The sequence below is a fragment of the Cibotium barometz genome, chromosome 1, assembly GCF_041138505.1.
Source record: "Cibotium barometz isolate CiBa-2024 chromosome 1, ASM4113850v1, whole genome shotgun sequence".
Classification (NCBI taxonomy): domain Eukaryota; kingdom Viridiplantae; phylum Streptophyta; class Polypodiopsida; order Cyatheales; family Cibotiaceae; genus Cibotium; species Cibotium barometz.
The window spans coordinates 22,109,475-22,131,728 of record NC_141046.1 but is presented as its reverse complement, the minus strand read 5'-3'; the positions used below and the strand labels follow the sequence as shown (position 1 = coordinate 22,131,728).

At 40.8% G+C, this 22,254-nt stretch overlaps 2 protein-coding genes across 3 annotated transcripts in view; one reads left to right on the top strand and one right to left on the bottom strand.

Moving 5' to 3' along the window:
- Positions 1 to 2,189: 2,189 nt before the first annotated feature.
- On the top strand, positions 2,190 to 12,457 carry LOC147641740 (vesicle transport v-SNARE 11-like). The gene is made up of 5 exons (XM_086799028.1): positions 2,190 to 2,349; positions 7,529 to 7,587; positions 7,773 to 7,955; positions 8,699 to 8,869; positions 11,920 to 12,457. Exons 1-5 carry the CDS (start codon positions 2,256 to 2,258, stop codon positions 12,073 to 12,075), a joined length of 663 nt encoding a protein of 220 aa, XP_086655154.1. The 5' UTR covers positions 2,190 to 2,255; the 3' UTR covers positions 12,076 to 12,457.
- Positions 12,458 to 19,409: 6,952 nt separating this feature from the next.
- The window catches only part of LOC147641739 (Polyketide cyclase / dehydrase and lipid transport protein), a 42,486-nt gene continuing 39,641 nt past the window's right edge, over positions 19,410 to 22,254 (bottom strand). The window contains exon 3 of one of the 2 annotated variants that reach the window (XM_086799010.1): positions 19,410 to 19,881. In XM_086799010.1, the coding sequence (XP_086655136.1) occupies positions 19,684 to 19,881 (198 nt within the window). In that variant the 3' untranslated portion in view covers positions 19,410 to 19,683. The remainder of the gene's footprint in view (positions 19,882 to 22,254) is intronic. The other variant, XM_086799018.1, reaches the window with a different exon arrangement.

Sequence of the window (22,254 nt, the reverse complement as noted above, 5' to 3'; positions counted from 1 at the left end):
CCTTTATTTTGTATATTTGCGTATCTTTGGGTTAGATGCGAATCATAATATGTTTATACATAAACCCACTCTAAAGAAGGAGGACCTAATGAGAATGTTCAACAGAGAACAATGTGAGAAGAACCTAGTACTGTTGATGACATTGTACTGTAATTTTGAAAAGATCCTTCATGTTGCAATAATAAAAGGTCCTTTGTCTCAATTCTCTAGTAAGGATTATCTACTTTTCATTTTTTAAATGTTTTAATAGGACAATTATTATGGTTATATGTCAATGGCTTGAATATGTTCATTCCATTCATCTACTTTTCTAAATAAAGGGGGATAGCCATGCATCTACTTTTCTAAATTTAGGGAAAAACCATGTATATGCTTTTCTAAATTTAGGGAAAAGCCATGCATCTACTTTTCTAAATTTAGTGGATAGCCATGCAAAGTACCTTTTTACTTTTTGCTTTGTGTATCTATAAATTTAATCTCTATCTCTTACTCTAATCCTCACTTCCAAATCTTGTTGCCTCCCTCTCCCTCTCATTGTATTTCTCTTCCTCACTATCGTTCTCTTCCTTACAACCCTCACCATCATCAACTAACCTTGGTTGATCTCTAATGGCTTCTTCCAATGGCCCCAGCTATAATCTGAAGGAAACCCTGGATAGGGTTTGCAAAGATTTATGCAAGAAAACGGGTGGAGATGCAACAGAACATCTCAGAATCACGATAGAGGCCAGTAATCTTTGGACGAAGTTACTAGCGGATGAGCCTATTGATTTTGGAGATTTGTATGTGTGGAACATGAAGATTGGAAGCACTATCGGCACGTGGCAAAGTTACAGGTATATTGTCCAAGAGACAGAGGAGCCCCTACGACACGAGTTAAAGAATAGAGTAGCCCAAAAAAGCATATAGGTGTAAGAACCATAGGTAGTTATGGTATGTTATCAATTTTAAACAATATTTAATTGCACTAGCCCTTATATAAGTACGTAGTTGCAGATGTAATAACCTTTTTTGAAATAAAGTGGTCTCAACTATAGATTGCCTTGTCTTTTGTATTAATTGCCTTTTGTGAATGAACTTGGTTTTATTTGTAATTGAAAGCGGTATTTTCGATCCTAAGGATGTAATGCCGCCATGTTCTTATCTCTCTCACTCCCTCTTGCTCTCTCTCTCTCTCTCCTTCCTCTTAAATAATTAGGCCATGATCTCAATCATACCTTAATAAATTTACATTCTTTACTCCTTAATATCTAGTACACAAGGTATAGTAGATATCTTGCCTAGAATGAAATTATCTCGTATGTATAATTCTGTAAATTATTTACCTTGTTAATTATACTCACATGCAATGATATGCCATCACATGTAAAGGCTTCAAATGATATACAAGCACATGCAAAGGCATGCAACACTATGGAAATGACATGCAACAATATACAAAGGGCATGGAGTACTATGCAATGACATGCACATGTAATAACATCCAGATGCAATGCCATGTAATGTATTATAATGGCACATACATACATTGACATCATGCAATTGGATAATAAAGGCATGGCAATGATATGCAACACTATGCAAAGAGCATGGAGTACCATGCAATGACATGCACATGTATTGTATGTTATTACATACATTGACATCATGCAATTGGATAATAAAGGCATGGTACTGAGCCAAGTCTTTAAAAGCTTTACGTATTCTTTTGTCTTTTCTACACATTTTTTTTCCAAACGTTGTAAATTATAATTGTAATTTGTAACTTAACTTGCAAAAAAACAATATTAAATTTAAAAAAGAGAATTTACGCATTTCATTTTAAAAAATATTGAAGGTTTCTTGTTTAGACTGGCCTTCTCAATTATTGCATAGCCTTCAAAGTGTGAAGGCCAAAATATATCCTTGGAAGAGTTTTTTTTTTTTTTTTTTTTGCATACCAAATATTTTCTATGCCTTCCTATGAAAGCCTACAAGCCTTTGAAACCCGTAAGCCGTCAAATTTCAGCCTAGGCTTGATAACAGGTGTCTCAAAACAATCCAATGAGCTGTAACCACGTGTGAAGCAAGCATTCCAATGAAGTGGGTGAAGTGGGTGTCTCAAAACAATTCAATGAGCTGTAACCACGTGTGAAGCAAGCATTCCAATGAGCCGTAACCACGTGTGAAGCCTTTGCAGCCAACTGGTTTACGTTGAAAGGAAGTGAAGAGAGAAGGTGTGTTGTGTTTTTTTGCTTTTTTCAGAGATCGCAGCCATGAGTGACGTTTTCGACAGCTACGAAAGGCAGTACTGCGAGCTCTCCGCCAACCTCACCGGAAAATGCCCCGCCATCGGTCTCCTCACAGGAGGTATGTGCCTGCCGCCACTCAACTCTTTTTTTTTTTCCCGGGGAGGAGGGGTTTCCAATTGAAAATGATATATCTGTCAGTACAGAACACTCGATTTGGGTTGTGTGATTTTTTTGCTGAAGTAATTGTGTTTAATTTTTGTTTTCCCCTTTTTTCCTCATTTTGTGTGGATGGGGGGAAATGATTCTACGTATATCCCCAGGGAATACATCACGGTGTTTTCTCGAGCGCGTGATGAATTCGTCATTTTTTCCCCCATTTTTCCTTTAAAGAAGAACTGATTTTTTTTACAAAAATTCTGTCAAACCTAAAGCACATAGAGATCTGTCAAAGGAGGCTGGGAAAATGGCGAGAGCATTTTTTAGGGCTCCCAGCCCTCCATGGGATGGTCGATAAATCAATTCCCAGGCCAGGAATAGAGGCCGTTGAGGAAGATTTGGGTCTCCATTGCTTGGATTGGGTAATGCCATGTCTGCGACCATGTTCTCTTTGCCCTACAGATAGTGTAAAAAATGAATGGGGACAAAATTCCCCTTGTTGAACCTTTCTTCTGGGTGCCAATTCTTGCAATGACCAAGTGAGTACTCAGACGATACGTGAGGAATTCAACACCAGAGGGTGTGCACCACCAAGCTTCATGTCATTAGTGGATCAATCTAACTCTGCAGCGTTGAGTTTCCATTGTTGATAGTCAATGAGTTGGGCATTTTGATATAACACTCCTCCAATGCCTCCACCAGTCGCATCATAAAACATCGTGAAAGGCTCGTCTAGTTGGGGGAGAGGAGCACTGGATCTAGCGATATAAGGACCTTATGCTTCTTGAAGCATACTGTTTCATGGTGTCCTAGCAAAATACCCAAATTAGAGAATTGCTTTTGTGGGCATGGTGCTCCACAAAACAGCAACAAAACTTTATCAGACCTAGAATTGGAAGCTTATGTACATCTTCCCAAACTGGTCACATCACAATGTGGCAGTACTCTCTTTGTGATGGCTGCCAACAGCGGCAAGTGACCACCGCTATGAGGTGAATTTTGCATCCAGTGTAGCCCCACAAGTTTGTGACAAGACAGTTTCGAATTTGGAGTTGCAAATTGGAGATTATCGTGAGAACCTTGAGGCTTGACTTCCACATCATGTCCCTGGAATGGGTGGTTTCATTTGGGAATTTCTCGGTTCAAGTGTAAAAAATGATACTCTCCATATAGATTATAAAACCCATATAATTACATTTGTTCATGATGACTATCCGATGGTACTTAAGAATACCAGTTTTGTTTTACCCACTTTGGGATGGGATATCCCTATTGTATTGGCCATTGATGTAAATGAGCAAATAACATCTTTGGATTATGATTTTTTCTTGTGTCATTTAAGTCTGTTTCAGTCTAGTTTCTCTATACGTGAATGTTGATTCAACTGGGTGGGTGGTCTTGAGCATGATGGGTATTGTTATGCAAACAACGTCCTATCGAATCTAATGAGGCAAGTGTGGTAAGAGATATTAAACATGAATTTGTAGATGTGTTTTCGGACGATTCATCGGAGGGATTACCCTCAGAGAGAGGGGTAGACCATGCTATTGAGATTTTGCTTGGGAACAAGCGTTACTCGGACATGTTTTCGGATGAGTTATCAGGGGGATTACCTTTAGAGAGAGGAGTAAACCACGCTATTGAGCTTTTGCCCGGGAGCAAGCGTTACTTGAAGCTGCCCACACTCAGGTTCCTAGGAGTATCCATCAAGAGAGCATTCCGGATGTGGAGGGTGAGACGACCGAGTCCTGCAAGACAGAGAGCACACTCCCCTTGTCAGTCTTAAATCCGGTAGATACTCCAGAGACACCGCGGTACATTTCCATGAGAGGTGGATATTGAGGAGCTCTACATAGTTGTTAAGGAGGCTCCGTCTCCACTCTCTAGGATGTCGCCACCCCATGAGCCTCAAGTCTCTCTAGTTGTGCAGGCCATACCTGATAAAGTTGCACAATGCGGAAACAAAACATGGAAGAGAGGTAGAAAGAAAGAGACATTAGACAATGAACATCTTTATTACGTAACAATAGGCTTTACACTGGCAATACTAGCCAATAGAACAATGTGCCTGTGAATAGGTTAGATTGATTACAAGTGAGAAGGCAAGTGCCCTTTATATAGGGAGGCTTGTGGCTGGCCGACTGCCCTCAAGGAGCTGTCCAACAGCAGCAAAAATACCCCACGACTAGACAAACATGAGAAAACGAAGGCCTTTGTGTGAATATATGCTCTTATGTGTCTGTGTGTGTATGTGGAGTGCGTGTGTGAGAGCATATCTTGATACAGAGTTCTACACCCACTATTGGGCACTGATGATGTTACTGGGGATGTCGTAGTATCTAGTCCATACTATGCATAATGTAGTTGATAGTTATATAGTCTTGTGGGTTAACTACCATGAGTATATAACATGCACGTTCCTAAAAGGTGAATTTGGGCATGTTCCTGGATACATCTAGGTATATATGTATATATATGTGTGTCCAAATAAAAGGTCCAGATCCCAAAACACTGAGATGCACAAATTCTAACACCCCCTCTACAGCTCATAGTGTGCAAAAGTCTAAAGAAGATAAGTTGATGAAGATGCAACCATGGACACTCCAGTATTGTAGATATCGGATACACCTTGGAAAGAGCACTTGCCAACGTGACTCCTCGAAACAAAATGCCACCCTGAATAGCAAAGAAATCTGCTTGGCTCTTGGTATAGAATTATGAGTCTGCAAAAAACACCGCTCCCATTATCCCCCAATAGTAGACGATGAACACATCACATCTCAAAAGTCCTCGAACAATGAACTTGGAACTCATCCAGTCCATAATCTCTGCCACACCAAGCAATAGACTTGGAACACATCCAATCCATAGCTCCAAAAAATGAACTTGTCTCGCCAGATATTTTACTTGCTTGGAACTCGGACACACTAGTCCCATGCACCAAAAGTCAGGGCTTGTGACAGCCCCCTCTCCCGCCCACAAGCCTTCCTCTGGCTGGAAGCACAAGGGGGGAAACTATCTCTATAACTATAGAAGCTGACCATGCAGGTTCTTCCCGGCTTTTGCAGCCTTGGGGACACTAGAAGTATCAGAGTCATCATCCTGTATATGATCATTGCACTTCTTTGATGAAAACTTGGTTTTGGCATGGGCTTTATCGTTGTTCTTGCAATCCTTGGCCAAATGACCATGTTTTCCACAAGAGTAGTAGCAACTCTGTCCTGTTTGTTGCACTGTAGCAAGTGCCTGATCTTGTCCACTAGGAGGGAACCTTACTTGCCCTTGAGAAACAAGGACAGATTCCTCCTTCAAGAGGGAACCCATATCCACGCAATAGCAAACCTCCGCAAGCAAGCCTTTGTGCCACCGTTGATCTCAACACTCCACCATCAATCTCCAACACTTCTCCAATGGAACAAGGCATGCGGATCAATCAGCCCCCTCTTAAAATTGAGAGAGAAAGGGGCTGGACAGCAGCAAACAGTCCACCAAAACGCACCGGAAAGCATCTTCCGGAAGGGGAAAAGAAGAGGATCTGTCGAGACTCAAAGCCACTTATCTCGCCGCACCATACACAAACACATCACCCTCCACTGCTGTCTTGCTGCAAAAGATCAGACCGAACACCACCAGCTGCTGCATTAAATAAATGCAGCCAGCAACAGAACTCAGCCCACCAATCACCAACCAACGCAGCCCCCCCCCCCCAGATTGTACCTGGACTCTGTGAGAGGAAACGCAGGACAGGATCAGTAGAGATGAAAACGCTGATCAAGAAGGGAGTGCAGGAGAAGGAAACGCAGCCACTGTTGAAAATGCAGCAATGCCTTGGACTGCCAAAAAACGCAGAAGAGGGAGCAAAATGCACATGTGGGCAGCAGAAACCTAGGCAACTGATACCATGATAAGTTGCACAATGCGGAAGAAAAACATAGGAGAGAGGGAGAGAGGCAGAAAGAAAGAGACATCAGACAATGAATGTTACATGCGGAAGCTCTGGGAGCCTTCTTTTAGCCCTAAACACCATTTGGGAACATGCTGATGCAAAACGTATGTGGAAGAGAGAGAAGAGAGAGAGAGATAGCAGAGTATTCAGTATGTTCATATATGTACAAAAAGGTACAGCAGTCTTGCAACCCTTGCCTGCCTTCCATAAAAAGGTATAACATTAACACCTAGTCTAAGCCTATGAGCAGCCAGCATTAGGGCAGCCTGTAACGGTGGTAGAGAGCCATAAGCTTAGAGTAGAGAACCACCAAGAATACTGGACAAATATCACACTATTTGCTGCAGCCGACGGGATTTTCCCCCTGGGTATACTGGCCGACAGCCCTCTATCTATGTCCAGCAACAGTCCATCACCTGCCAAATCTAGCAACACATGCTCCTAATCTATGGTTCTGATCTGTCTTTATCTTGTTGCTCCTTCAGGATTGGCCTTTGAGTTCAGCCAGTGCATGTCTTGCACATGACAATGAACATCTTTACTATGTAGCAATAGGCTTTACAGTGGCAATACCAGCCAGCAGATGGTGCAGAACAGTGTGCTTGTGAATAGGCTAGAGTGATTACAAGTGAGAAGGGAAGTGCCCTTTATATAGGGAGGTCTGTGGCTGGCCAGCTGCCCTCGAGGAGTTGGCCGACAGCAGCAAAAATACCCTACGACTAGAGAAACATGAGAAAATACATTTGTGTCCAAATAAAAGGTCCAGATCCCAAAACAGTGAGATGCACAAATTCTAACAATACCTAAGTCAGCCACTACTTGTATGCAGCTGATGCTGTTAGTTTTAGGTTCTTTTTCATTTATGTAACCCATGGATGCTTTGTAACATATTTTTGGTCTCAAAGACCCTAGTGGTCTTTTGAAGACGTTAATATAATTTTCTTTCTTTCTTTCTGTCTTTCACACACGCACGGACACGCACGCACGCACAAACACACACACACACACACACACACACACACACACACACACACAAAATCATGCACACGCGCGCACACAAACACCACATGTGCATGCACCTTTTTTTCTTTCCTATTTTCAAATTTACCTTAAAGTTTGTGTCAAATGTAGTGCTAGAAGATCTTCAAGCGCATGGTTGTATCTACGTCTGACTTCTATTTCCCCTCGTATTCAGAGCAAAAGAAGCAAAAGCTTGCTGAGCTGAAGATTGGATTAGATGAAGCAGAGTCTTTGGTGGGTGAATCCCTCTGAATTTCTATGATTTTAAATTATTCAATCAGTAGCTTTGTTTGAAAATGGTGAGACAGATTGACTTGTGTGCTTAGCATGCTGTTTACAATTTCAGTTAATGTCAATGGGAGATTCCAAGAACACCCTTGCATTAACATTCCCATGGATTTTTTTGTTGCATCTTGAAGATCAGAAGAATGGACTTGGAGGCACGAAGCTTGCAACCCACACAAAAGGCTATTTTATTATCAAAATTGAGAGAGTATAAGTCGGATTTGAATAATCTTAAACGGGAGCTCAAGAAGTTATCCTCAGATACGCAAGGTGCTAGGGATGATCTTCTGGAAGGGGGGCTCTCGAATCCTTTGAAGGTATGTTTTTATCATTATGACTTTTATGTATGTTTTGCAGGCTGAAATGAATTATGCAAAATGCACATTTAGGCTTGCTGCAATTTCACCTCTATCAAGCTTGAGTATCAGTATTATTATCATGTTTTGAGTATATCATATCACAGGCCCTCACGGCTGTAGAGTAGGGAGGGTTTGAACTTGGGTCTCAGTTGTACAAGTCCCACGAGAGAGGAGTCAGAAGGATGCTTTCCTCCGTTTAGCTCTTAAGACTACAAACAAAAAATGCTTTTTCCTGCTCAAGAATCACAGACTAGTCTGTTTTTGCACTTCTGTTATTTAGCGGTCTATTTTGTAATTACAAATTTTAAGAATTTATGCCAGTTGCTTTAATACGTGTGTGTCATCTATGCATGCATTTATGATTACAGGAGTTTGTTCTGTGATCATGATAGCATGCTGTTTTATATTACCTGCAGCCAATACTTGAGATGGATTTTGGTAGCTTATTTTGTATAGCTGTAGCTCTGTGTGTGTGTCTGTGTGTGTGTGTGAGAGAGAGAGAAAGATAGATAGAGAGAGAGAGAGCGCATGTGCGCCTTAGTTAGTGGAATGTGTGTTGTCTGAACTGTGTGACACCTTGGAGGGAGGTGAATCTGTGTGAGGGTAAATACATTTCTCATTGTTATACTTGATCTATCATTGGATTCGGTGTGTATAAGTAATTGGCCGTGCCTGCCATGCCATATCTGCAATCACTGCAGGCATCAGCTGATCAGAGGGACAGGCTTTTAATATCAACAGAAAGACTCAATCAATCTGGTGATAGGATAAGAGAAAGCAAACGGACCCTTTTAGAAACTGAGGAGCTCGGTGTTTCCATCTTGCAAGATCTCCATCAGCAACGGCAAACACTCCTTCATGCGCAAGATACGGTATGAATTTATGGAGGTTTTTTCCCTCTTTCAAAGAGGACTGTTCTGCTACAAGTTTTAAATTAATTTCTTTTTAGAATTTGAATTTGGAGGGGTATACAATCAATATTTGAGGCAGTAGAAAAATATATACAAGGGCGCAGGCTGGGTCTTTGAGAGGGGGCCAGCAAGGTGGCTTGGCCATGGGGTTGTTTCCACAGTCAGCAATCTGTCAACCAGCTGCGTGGCTGGTTACTGCACTGGCTCTTTTACACAGCCAGCGGGCAACTGGTTATCGACATTAATTTCAAATTTACTCTTCCTATAAAAGAAAGTTATTGGTTTATCTTTTTCCAAATGCGAGTCTTCTTAAAACCTGAAAACTCTTGACCACCTTTTGAAAAGCACAGGCAGGATTGAAAAGCACAGGGTAAGGGCGGGGTTTTTTTTCTTTCTTTCTTTGCAGCCAGGCAAGCCAGCGTGAGGATTGATATTTAATCAAATGGCGACTGGTTGCGATGGTGAACTCAACCTTGCAAAGCTTGAAACTGGCCCCTCCACAGTTAGCTCAGCCACCAGCCGCCCACCTCCTTTCCCGTAACTTGCTTTTTGTCTCTTTTAAAGAACTATATGCCTCTCTTTTGATTTTCGGAGGCAGCAGCATAAGATTTAAGGGCCAAGGCGGTCTTTGAAAGGGTCGCAAGATGGCTTTACCATCACAGTTGACACAGCCGGGAGATGCCCGCACCTCTTGTGCCATAGCTTGCTTCTGAAGAAGTTTAATCTTATTGCAGAAAAAAGATAGGCTTTGGAGCTTAACATGCTGCCCTATGCTTGTCTTCATGTTTTCTGTGCTCTTGCTTCTACAGCCCTACATTCTGTTAGGCAGGTGCTGATTGCCTGAAGGTGGTACATTCTGCTTGCTGGCAGGGCATACTACATCTTTCTACATAGTCTCAGATGCATGTTCTAGCATGTTCACGTGCATCCTGATCAATGATGCATGTGACTCTGTGAGAGGGGTCTTGCTTCCGGCAGTCTCACACACAGGAGCAATTTCTCCCATGGGTGGTACTCAGCTCCATGTAGAAAGGAGAATGGAGCTTCTCTCTGTCTTGTGGCATCTCGATCATGTTAAAGTTCGCACCCATGGTTTTAGAGTCAGGATGTATTGGGACAGCATGCATGTGCAGGCCGCATCAGGACTAAGTGCACCTGGGCTACATTAGGAATGAGCACGTGTGGGCTTGGTCAGGCTGAGTGCTTGTGTGAGAGGTGGTAGTGCACGGGGGGTGGTTATGAAGGTCTCTGTTCCTCCCGTAATGTTTGAGTTGTGAACATATGAAGAACTTATAAGGGGGAGAAGGTTTCTGCCGCCCATGCCACGGTGAGGAGCGGCTGTAGGCCTGGATGCTTATGAAGAGTTAAAGCTTACTGTCTCACTCAGAGCAACTACCACCCATACTTAGAAATCAACACCCTGACGTCATTGTAAGACTGGCAGAGCATAAAGTGTGGAAGAATCCATAAGTGTGGAAGAAGTGCAACAAAAATCCATGCACAGGAAAACACGCAGTACAATTCATGACGCTGATACCCACAGCCGTGAGAAACTTCTGCAACAATTTTCTTGCAAATGTGCACATGGACATGTATCTGATGCCAGTTCCTTGAGGAAAAACAGAAGTTGATACATTCTCTTCTGAGAACCAGGATTGGATTTGTCACTTCTGGTATGAACTAGTGGTAAATGCAATGTGCACAGTAGTCTCCACGACAGTGCATACACTCACTTTTCCCTCGTTGTCTTGAATCCAGAGCTTCTCTTGCAGTAGATTTCTGTCCCTCAGTGGGATGGCTTCACCTTTTTATGGGGGGCTTTTATTTCTCCCCAAGGCAATACGCTACCCTCACCAAGAAATGGGCCGTTAGGCAAAAGCCTTCCCAGGCAAACACTTCAACTGCACTATGCTTTTCTAACTGGCCCCCCTCTTGTCCTCAAGCTGCAGAGGCAAGGCACGAGAGGTATAATTGTTGGCACCATGTGACAGAAGGAATAGTGTAACAAGGTTGACTTTTTTGGAGATCTTAATTATTTACTCAGTCTCTTAAAGTAAAAGTAAGTGTAAATGGGAAAAAGAACCTTGTGCAAAATTTGTCACACGTGGATGCTGTTAGCCTGTTCCTGGGTGTCAAGACTCACTGCACATGGAAGATGGGCCAATTCCCCTTAGGGTTTCTTTTATTAAAAGACTTGGTACTATGCTTTGGGCAGATCAGGCAAAACCTCCTGCCTTGACCCAAGGTTCAGTGTAGCAAATCAAAAGCAATAACAAGTACCAAGTGTCTGTTTGCCAACATCGAGATCTCTTCTTGCTTACGTATTGATGTTTTATGCACACGCTGACGGCCTTGCCTACACACAATGGTAACTTTTCTCTTCAGTGATGATTCACATGTGTGTGCACCGTTTCCTTGGCTGCACGTGTGCTGCCATCAGAATTCATATGCCTGCTGGCTGTACTGACCTGTTGTGCACAGTGCTGCCTGCACACTCTAGTTTTGTATCTGTTGCAAATCTTTCACGTGCCCTGATGCTGCCTGGAAACCTGCACACTTGTGACATCCTTTCCCATGGTTTTATCAGTCTCACATGTGCTCCACTTTCCTGCTCACACACATGTGCGCTATCGTACATGTGCACTGCAAAGGCCTGTTGCCTATGGGAGCACATACAGATTGACTCCCATGCACTTGGCAGAACGGTCCCTTCTCTGAGGAAGCCCCTGCTTTCTTTTATCAGTGGAAAATCAGACCGGTTGCTGACAATAGCATAGTGAATCAGAAAGACGGGTCAGGCTCATTCTTGTGTTGATAATGTCTTTGCTTTATAAAGTAGGAAATCACAACGCAGTGTTTTTTTCTGCCAGATAAAGTTGTGAATTCTTGTTGCTCGCTCTGATGGTGCCAAAAGTGTATTCAATTAATCTTGATCTAAGTTGTGGTTTGCTATGTAATCTTTGTGAAGCTTACATTTGAGGTTTGGCTTATGTCCTTTGAGCGTGTTTTAGCTTGTTGATGTGGACGACAATATCGGCAAGAGCAAGAAAATTCTCATATCCATGACCCGAAGAATCAGTCGAAACAAATGGATCATGGGGGGCCTTATAGGCGCTCTAGCTGCTGCCATAATCTTCATTGCATATGTGAAGCTTTCTCATAGCTAAGATTGTCGCTTTGACTTCATGTAAGTGAATCATTATGCAATGTTGGCTCAAGGATCACTTGAGCTTATCTGGGGGCAACTATTGGTTGAAGTTTTAGATCCTTTGTATGCCACATGGATCTGAATTCAAGTTTGTATCTAAGCATGGCACATAAAGCTTTAAAATCACTGGTTCATAAATAATGAGGAGAGAAACCACAGAAGTCTTATGTATGTGAGCTCATTAACAAGAGTCTGTGAGAGGAACTAGAGGTGATATTGAGTGTTTCCGGTTCTTGCGAATGATTTCCTCTCCTTTGTCATCTTGTTTGTTCCAAGGAATAACTGAGTCCATGGACACAGTTTATACACTTTGAAATGGTAGCTGTATATATTGAAGTTTAGCATATATGGGTGTCTTCTTCCCCACCACTTACCCTGAATACAGAAGTACACATGCCTCCCTTTCCCACTTCCCTTACCCTTGTTCTAGTGGTTTTCACTCATGGTGTGTTACTACTAAGTCTCTTCTTGAATCAAAATACCTTACTGCCCCTAATTAAAACTCAAAACTAAGAACATTTATGCCTTCTCCATAATCAGTCCCTTTAATAGAAATTGGCAATTTCAAACGCCATTGCCTGCAAATTGGTGGCGACAGTGGCGGTGGCGGAAAAGAGAAAATATCTAGACTACTCGAATATAAAGCTAGGTCCCTCCTCTGTTGACCGTGCATCTGCATTTAGCTCTAAACTCCCTTGAGATGGTTCATGTATTTCTAGAATTTTTAATCATACAATTCTTATACTGTGGTTATACCCTAATGTGGTAGAGAAATGTGTAGGCCGACTACAGTTGTTGCCCTTGCTAAGCAAGAAAGGCGCTCTGCCCTAATGACATTTTGGCATGGTCGTTTTAATTACATGGTAAGCTTTATGGATTATTTTGCTTACTAATTTGTTTTTGCTTTAGCCATATTGTCATGATAATCTACTGGTTTTTTCTTTGCCTAGTGTAATGTTGAATGCTTAATATAGTCTAAAGTTGAACTCAAAAAAAAAAAAGTTTCGAACCTATTTTAGCTTGCTTCTTCCAATGAAAAGATTTAATACACTTTCAACATTCTAAGTGCTTTTCTAAATCATGAAAAGGGTACAATCTAATCTCTCACGTTTATAAATTTAAGGAGAGAATTGGGCCACCTCTTTGCCATACACTTTGTATGACAACTTTTTCCATATTGATAATAAGTTCAAATGAGTTGACCTTTTCTTAATAAATGCCTTCTTTTCATGCAAGTTTTTTTTTAAATAGTAATATTTGCTATCGTTCGTATAATCAAAGCGCGTATATTCAATGCATAGGAACATTTCCTATTGGAGAGGGTGCTTAACAACATCCAACCTCTTTTTTGGTTTTGTAAGGCACATCCTCAAAACAATGTTCAATGAAAGGCACACCCTTTTGTTGTTGTTGTAAAGCACATCCTCAAAACAATGTTTGTAGAAAATTATCAACTGTGGAATCAATATATTTTGTATTTGAGATTCTTGTGAAACAATGCATTCTTTGAGCAATTGAAGTGTACTCTCTTGTGAATTTGTATGTATTTAGGCCATTGGTATGCACATTCTATCAACTAAAGACAACTTTTTTTTAGACATATCTTCTTGAAGATATTATAACATTTAGATATGATTTTAAAAATTATAAATTTATTATGTACAATGTTTTATTTAAAAAAATTATCATAGGTAGATTCATGCTAATGAGTAGTTAAATAAAATTTTAAGTTGATCTTTCTTAAGACACTTTTCTAGCTCAATTACAAGGCTAGTGTTAGCTATAAGAAATAAGGAGAGGATATTTTTCAAGAAAAATTCCATGACAGTTTGCATTGTCCACCTAGCGTTATATTCCTAATGCTTGCAGTCTAATTTTCTCTTAACCACTTTAGCATTGTTGCATCCATGGAACTCATGTCTGGTCCCTAGGGCATCTGACCAATAGCATCTATTCATGGCCGTGACATCTTGACGCTTTCCTTTGGTGACTTGACCTCCCTTGCTGGCTAATCTAGTTTAGTCTACCTCAAACACCATTGTCCATACACTTTTGTTATTTGGAAGACATTATGTATCTAGCTAGTTCTAGATTATGCTTAGGCATCTTGATTGTTGAACTCTTAACGTTATTATTAGTCACAACATTTATTGCCATATGTTTTTACTCTATCCACACAGCTTTACTAATATTGTGAAGTTGAGCACTTTGGAACATCTATTGCATCTTACCTAAACTTTTTTGCACTAGGACTTTTTTTAAGGACATTCCAATTGTAGTAGTTGGAAAACATAGAATATGTCCATAGTTAAAAGACAACTTTGTTTTAAAAAAATACTTTATGATTGTTAATAGAAAACTCTAAAAATGGTAGAAATCTCTCTAAGTCATTTTGCTTTTTCTATAAGCATATCTTCAAGCATTAGATTTAGTCTTGCTTTTCATTAACATATAGCTATAAGCATACCTTCAAGCATTAGATTTACTCTTGTGATCACACCATGATTCTAAGCATGATCACCACTACCCATTCTAAGATGGCTTTCTAACTTACTAAAAACAACTTTAAAAAATCACCATGATTCTAAGCATGATCACCACTACCCATTCTAAGATGGCTTTCTAACTTACTAAAAACAAGTTTAAAAAATGGCCAAATAATCTAGGATTTTAATCAAACATTATGGCTTTTATAGTAATCCATGTGGACGAAACACATTTTGTGCAAACAAATCTACTTGTCATTGCTGGATCTTCTCCACTGTAGAAATAAGGTGTGCCATTTATTTGAGGCAATTTATCACCATTAAAATAGAACTATGAACTTGTTGTGTCTTGGGCGAATTTGAAAAGAAATCCATGGATATGCTTCATTTTAGGACTGATCAAGGAGTGAATACTCCGAGTGACAACCATTTCGAGCTTAGTAACTTGACATTAGAAACATTGTCTCACATACTTGTGAGCATCTCGGTTAAGGTTATGCCAATCAAGACATCTTTTAATGAGCCCACTTTTCTTTAGTAACTTTTTCCTTACCTCAATGGAGGTAGGAATACAAAATTTTGTGTTTCTTTTCAGAAGTACATTTTTTAATATCATATAAACTATGTGGTTTGTAAAATACATTAGATGAAACTAATTCCTCTCACTTAGTCAATAATTATTGTATTAATTTTTAACCAAAGATTGAATGTAACGATTACCATGCTTTGTATAATATGCACACCATATAATTTTTAACTAGAGATTGAATGTAAGGATTACCATGATTTGTATAATATGCACACCATATAAACAACAGTTCCAAACTTTTATAGCATGAACTATCACACAACTCTAACTATGCACCGTATAACTATGTATTGTATATACTTAAAACTATGCACCGTAACTAGTGCACCAAACTCTTAGCATGAGCTATTGTGCTACAACTCTAATTTATGTGTAAACATTTCAAATGGAGATTCTTTATCATAATCACATGGTAGACTTGATGCATTATCTTAAAAAATATATAACATGAGCTTAAGTAAACTAGAGAACACATTGTTACAAGAAATTAGGCAAGCAACAAAAGAAGATCGTTGAATGTGGTCAAAAGCCATCATAGTAACTCTTAAGAATGGAGAGGTAATAGATTTCTTTAATTTATCATCTCAATCACATAGTTTATTGAGAGTGGCTTTGTCAAAAGGAACATGATTGTTTGCATTCCTAGCTCAAGGGAGCTAAGAAAAGTCATAAATGAAAATAGTCCATGTGCTAGACATCTAGGAGTTGAGAAGACTTGTGAGCTCATTAATCAATTGCATTGTTGGCCTAAGCTTAAGTGAGACGTGCATAAGTATGTGGGACAATGTTTTTAATGTCAAGTTACTAGGTTAAGTAATCCTACCATTAGTGTTGATCCATACATCCAAGGTAAAGCTATTACTTTTGAGGTTTTTCGTTCTCGTAAAGGGTTAAAGTAAATTTATTTTAAGGCCCATTATGCCATAGGCATTATCTTCCATTTCATTTTGGTGTAGGTTTTGGCTATAACGCTCCACTAGATTGAAGACCTTGTCCTTACTGAGACCAATTGAGTATATACTCCATGAATAATTATGATTGAGGTCTCAAAAACCTAGAAGTTGAGGGTTGGTTAGCTCACTACTTGCAAGTGAGGGTTGTAACCATCATCAAGTATAGTTGGTCTTGCCTCGTACTCCATACTTGCTGCTTGCTAGTGATGACTTATCTAGGTTATGTCATTCTTACGTAGGTTTTAATCTTCATTAAGACTACTCTTGTAATTGAGCCACAAAAGTGGTTTAAGGTTGATTTATGAATTTTAAAGAAATAAAAAAGCAAATTAACTTAGAATTACAATAAAACTCTAATGAATGTTTTTTAACATACATCTATCTATGGTAAAATAAAATCATTGTTAATCCATTCCTAGGGTTAACAAAAGTTACTACCATTATCTTATATCAAGGAGTCAAGGTAGATACACCAAAAGGTCATAAATTTAAGATATGAAGCAATGGTGTCCACACCTACAACTTGGATGGGCACCCGTAATAGTGTGACGGAATACTTATGGTGATTCCCACTTCAAGAGCATGTGGTAGTAAGTTAGGATGAAGTTCCAAGTGATGTACTTCATGGATATATTATGAGAGTAGTCATTGTAATAACATTAGGACTCTTATAAGTATAAAGTGCCCGGCCAGCCCCACAGTTTAAGTGAGTGTGAACACTTATGGCCATCTATATAAGGATACTCTCTCATAATACAAGGATACTCTCTCATTGTGCAATAGAGTCTTGCTCTTGCTAATCCTCTTGCTAATCTCTCTTCCTAATGCATGCTAGTGAGGGTGTGTGAGTGAAGTGAGGCGAGTACCTGTAGTGCAATGCGGCACTGTGACAATGCTCGTGGGAGGCATGGTGGAATTGCTTCTCAAGGAGTTGTAGAGCTTGGAGACCTCAAGGGTTACGAGCTTGGCCATTGAAAAGATCCTCCACGACAATTGCGGTTCACTATGTAATCTCTTGTTGGATATGTTTCAAGAGGAGTTAAGGTGAGCCATAACAATCATGTATTTAGTAACTTTATGATTTTTAAAATTATTCAAAATAGCATAAAAATATTATAATAGTCATATCTTCCAAGGAGACGTGTGCCTTTAGTTGATAGAGAGTATATACCAACGACCTAATTGCATATAGAAGATTTTTTGAATTACATTTTTTGTGTGCTTTAAAATTGATTAAGCATGCGTTGTATGGTCACATAAGGTCTAAGGTTCACATAAATGCGAATACTTTGTGGTAGGTAGGTCGATCCAAGCATTCATGGCCCCTTTGGTTGGTAGAGACATGGCCAAGTGGGCGAGGCAAGTGGACCTAGGCAACTCATTTTGGTAAGCCTATATATTTGAGAGACTCACACTAGTTGGTTCATATGTGTGAGTGCTCTAGCTTTTGTAATCTCTCTTGGTGAGTGGATCTAAGCACTTCATCTTGGTAAGCCTCCTATATATTTGAGAGAGTCAGACTAGATGGTTCATATGTGTGAGAGCTCTAATCTCTCTTGATGATTAATTCTCAGTGGTCTTTTGTGGATCTAAGCACTTCATCTTGGTAAGCCTCCTATATATTTGAGAGAGTCAGACTAGTTGGTTCATATGTGTGAGTGCTCTAGCTTTTGTAATCTCTCTTGGTGAGTGGATCTAAGCACTTCATCTTGGTAAGCCTCCTATATATTTGAGAGAGTCAGACTATATGGTTCATATGTGTGAGAGCTCTAATCTCTCTTGATGATTAATTCTCAGTGGTCTTTTGTGGATCTCTTGTCTCTTGTCTGCTTGCCACACTCACTTTTGCAAAGTAGTTGCTCTATAAATAGAGAAAAAGGTAAACCACTAGCTTGTGGTATATGCAAGACAACAATCACAAGAAGTAAGATCTTCACAATACAAAACTTAACTCAAATCGCACAAAGATGGAAAACAATGGCACCATCTGCTCTAGCCTGGATGGTTTACCTAGAATTGATGTGAGGGAAGCTTTATGTTTAAGGAAGCTAGGGCACGGTCATGTCCCAATACGCTGAGGCGACCGTCTGAAGACAGCATTTACTCACGAGTGTCCTCAATGGTTACTACGTGGTAGCCGCGTCGATTGAGTTAACGTGACCATTCTACATCATTAGTCAATAATACCAGTCATAAGTATTCCAAGCCCACCTATCTCGGCACACACCCGTTCAAGCCCCACAACACAAGAGGAGAGGGTGTCTTGGGGTAAAGTTCACCAATCCATGTATGGACCAGTACGGAGATATTAGTCAACACAAAGATGCAGCCTATTTCTAAGTGTGCTAGACCTTCCTAAGCCATCATCCTCTGTATGCCACCATCCCATCTAGTTTTACCTTGTGGGGTCCCAACGGCCACCAGGACCCCTGGGCGGCCCCTTCACACCAAAAAAAAAAAACCCTCCTTAGGGGGGAATATTACTTATATAGAGGGGAGTTACAAAGTCAATGAGAAGAGTCAGAGGCAACAGTGTAGTGTGTGTCTCCTAGACTCCTAGACCTGGATGGTGCATGGCGGACTGGACAAGGGCTTAAGATGCTCACTGCCCATTAAAATGGTATCCCTAGTGTACAAATTACACATAATACCCATGTGGCAATGTGACTCCCCGTCTTGCCTATCTTGTTGATGGGACTATCACTGTTTCTGAAAGCCATCAACAATGCTAGATCTTTCTTGTAGAACTTCTAATCAACTCTTTAAAGGCTCTAGGTCATGATGCCAAAGGTGTAGAGGGTGAGTAGGTGTAGATAGGTTGGTCGCCCAATGTAAGACCTTAAATGGGGCTCTCCAATGAGTAAGAAATAACATCCTCCGTGTGGTCCAGATCTGAGTATGGAGAATCAACTTCAGGTGACAAAGGGTGGTCCTCCGGAATCATGGGTAGATCCATGCTGTGTGCTCTCAAGGTCTTCAATCCCTTTGCTCATGATTCCTCTCATACCATGTGAGGACAAAAGGACGAAAGGACCAAATGTGCGAGATATCAAAGTAAATCAACACAGCATGAAATGGATGAACGAGTGTATGTATAATGGTGAATGAAATCCAGTGCAAGAGGCCCTTTGATGTGAGGTGCAATTATGATCTATTATAAAGCCAATCTTAATAATCATATTCCCATTGAGCAAACTGAAACAATTCAAGTCCTATTAATCAATTATATAGACATGTGTATCCACGCAAAGATTTAATGTATAGATTGAATCAACGGTCACACTTTCATTATATAATCATGTGCAGATATTTAAATCAATGCCTAGTATGTTCACGCAGCTCTGTTTTTGATACCCATTGCATTTGCACGGGCATCAAATTTCAATTTAATGATACTGGTAATCATTATACACAACAACAATTATTTCCTCTTCATGATGGACAGCTGTGGTGAAATATCACTCGCACATCCCTTCATGGGCAGGGATCTCCCCTGTCCATGTCCGTCGATGAAGGTGGAAGACATGTCTGTAAAGATCCTAACAAGCCGGCAAAGGTGAGTGAAATCTCAGGACCTCATCACGGACACACACAAGGTTGGCTTGAATTTCCCTGGTCAGTCTTCCTTCCACAAGCCCCACAGGTAGCCAAACCTTTGGCTGTACATCCAACACATAAGTCAAAACTGTCCCTCCACTGAAACCACTATCTATAGTTTCAGAGCTGTCATTTGACACCTGCAAAAACAGTTAAAAAACTGTATATATCCAAAATAAAAGATGCTCTTGTTACTATTGACAAAACTGTTAAAAAGCATTGTAAGTATATGATACAACCATTAACTACCTGGTACAGACTTATATATATGTGCCACCTTCATAAGATTTGAATTTGAATATAGTGAGTAAGAGCCCACAACTGTCAATGGGGAGGTCGTGGATTCAAAATCCATGGCACGATACCAACCTTGCAAAGCAGGTTCACATGCTTATGTGTGTACTGTGCTGGAGGGCACAACAACGTTCAATCTGGTTTCTCAAAGCTTTGTTGTCTTTGGTGCAAGGACACTGGCCATGATGGAGATCGAAGATTTACTGTGCTCTTTCCGCGGCTTGTCTGCTGCCTTGGAGTGGAAGATTTATGGTGCCCCCTTGTGGTACTCAGGTGTATGTGTGTGTGTTGACCTTCCTTGAAAGAAAAATTGAAGCAAAAAGTACATGCTAAGACTTGCATCTCAAAGAACAAAGTGAACGAGATGATTGCTTTGCAAGTCGTTAAATCGAAGCATCTGTCTGCAGATAATGCAGTTGATTCTAAGGTTTGAACATGAAACAATTAGAAAAGATCAGCTAGTGGAGAAGCTTTCAGCAGTCAAAGCCAGGACGACAAAGGTAAGAAGAAAAAAAGCATTAACTCTTGGAGCCATGCCTAATGAAAGATGTGGCAGCAAGCTCACCCTTGCAAGGGTTCCTAAGAGCTAAGCGGTGAATCAGTTGCTCATAGTGAAACTGCCACTTGATCTCCTTTTACTCTATTATTGGATCCCCAAGCCCATATAAGTGACTTGAGGGCTCGTAAGTGAGTAGTATGGGTACATGAAGGTTATAAGTGACTTAAGGGCACTTATGGGTGCGGGATGGTGTGAAAGCCTCTAGTTATTAGTCTTTTACTCTATTATTGGATCCCCAAGTCAATATAAGCGACTTGGAGCTCATAAGTGAGTATTCCTTGGAGGGGGATTGACCCAAGTGAGGCTTAGACATTGTTTCTAGCCAACACCTTGGAGGGGTGGGCTGTGGTGTTATGGGATGCCGTAGCTTTGTTATAGCACATGGTCACAGTGTTGGCCTAGCCTCATGGCTCGGAGGTGCTTTGTGCGAGCTATGTTGGGAGGTGAGCTGTCATCAACAATTTCTGTGTTTGTTAATGTGTATTTGTGTGCAAGGGATGCTCAGCTCACTTACTAATAATTATAGGCTTTCACACCATCCCACGCCCATAAGTGCCTCCATGTACCCATATTTGGGCTGTTATACTAGCCTTGAATATACACGCCAACCATGATGATCTAAAACACAATCTATAGAGTTGTTCTAAAAATACCAACATGGAAGCACAGGAAAAGGGGGTGGGAGGGCCTTCCTTTTGACGGCTCCTCTTTTTGGGCATGGTTTGCATGCTACATAAAAGGATCATGCTTTCATCCAAGCTGATAGGCACAGTGCCGAAGTACACGCGTCCGCAAGGTGGCATGATTAACAGAGAAGTCCTACTTCAAACATGCAAGAAGCTCACCCACTAATTCAAACCTGACCGACAGTAGCAGGTGGCCTTAAGAGCAGCAGGCTGCTTATGTTCGACATCCACTCCTCCAACTCACATTGCACATTAGCTATAGGCAATGCCTCCCAATTCCAAAGCCTCCAAGCACAATCCTCAACTGCCTGGCATGTGAAGGGGCCAACCATCTGATCCGACCCTCAACAAAACTCTCTGCATCATTTACATTAAGGTATCTAACCTGTTCTCCTCACAAGAGGAGAAAAAGTCAAGTGGTCGCACCAGAAGCATGAATAATTCAGTATCAGTCTCCTCTACATATCAAAACACCCAAAACCATATTGTCGTGTGCGTGCACCTGGGCATGGTTAGTCCCTGATTTGCAACAGATTAAACATTAGGCTTTGGGGCAGTAGTGACTGTCACATGCAGAAGCTCTGGGAGCCCTAAGCACTGCATAGGAACACTTGATGCAAGAACAATCAACATAGACGGAGAATAGAGAGAGAGATGGCTGTGTTTTTCAGTATATTCATCTGGCAACCACAGGCATGCCCCAAAAAGGTAGCAACCCTATCCTATCTACACTACTGTGTCCCAACCCCTGTAGAGAGTCAGATGCCTGAATGACAGGCTGGATACGCCTGCCAATTCTGCCCATTAACCAACCGACTTGCTGTCGGCCAGTTCAGAGGACACTAGAAACCCTATAAATGCTGCCGACCACCTCTGTGGACTGTTGTCCACCTGGCCGACAAAAATCCTATCCAATTGGGCTTCTTCTGGACATTTTGCCTGAGCCTACGAACGCCTTAAATCTACTGTTTATC

Coding starts and splice junctions, on each gene's coding strand:
- LOC147641740 (XM_086799028.1), top strand. CDS start 2,256: ATGAGTGACGTTTTCGACAGCTACGAAAGGCAGTACTGCGAGCTCTCC. Junction 7,588..7,772: donor TAGATGAAGCAGAGTCTTTG/GTGGGTGAATCC, acceptor TGCATCTTGAAG/ATCAGAAGAATGGACTTGGA. Junction 8,870..11,919: donor TCCTTCATGCGCAAGATACG/GTATGAATTTAT, acceptor AGCGTGTTTTAG/CTTGTTGATGTGGACGACAA.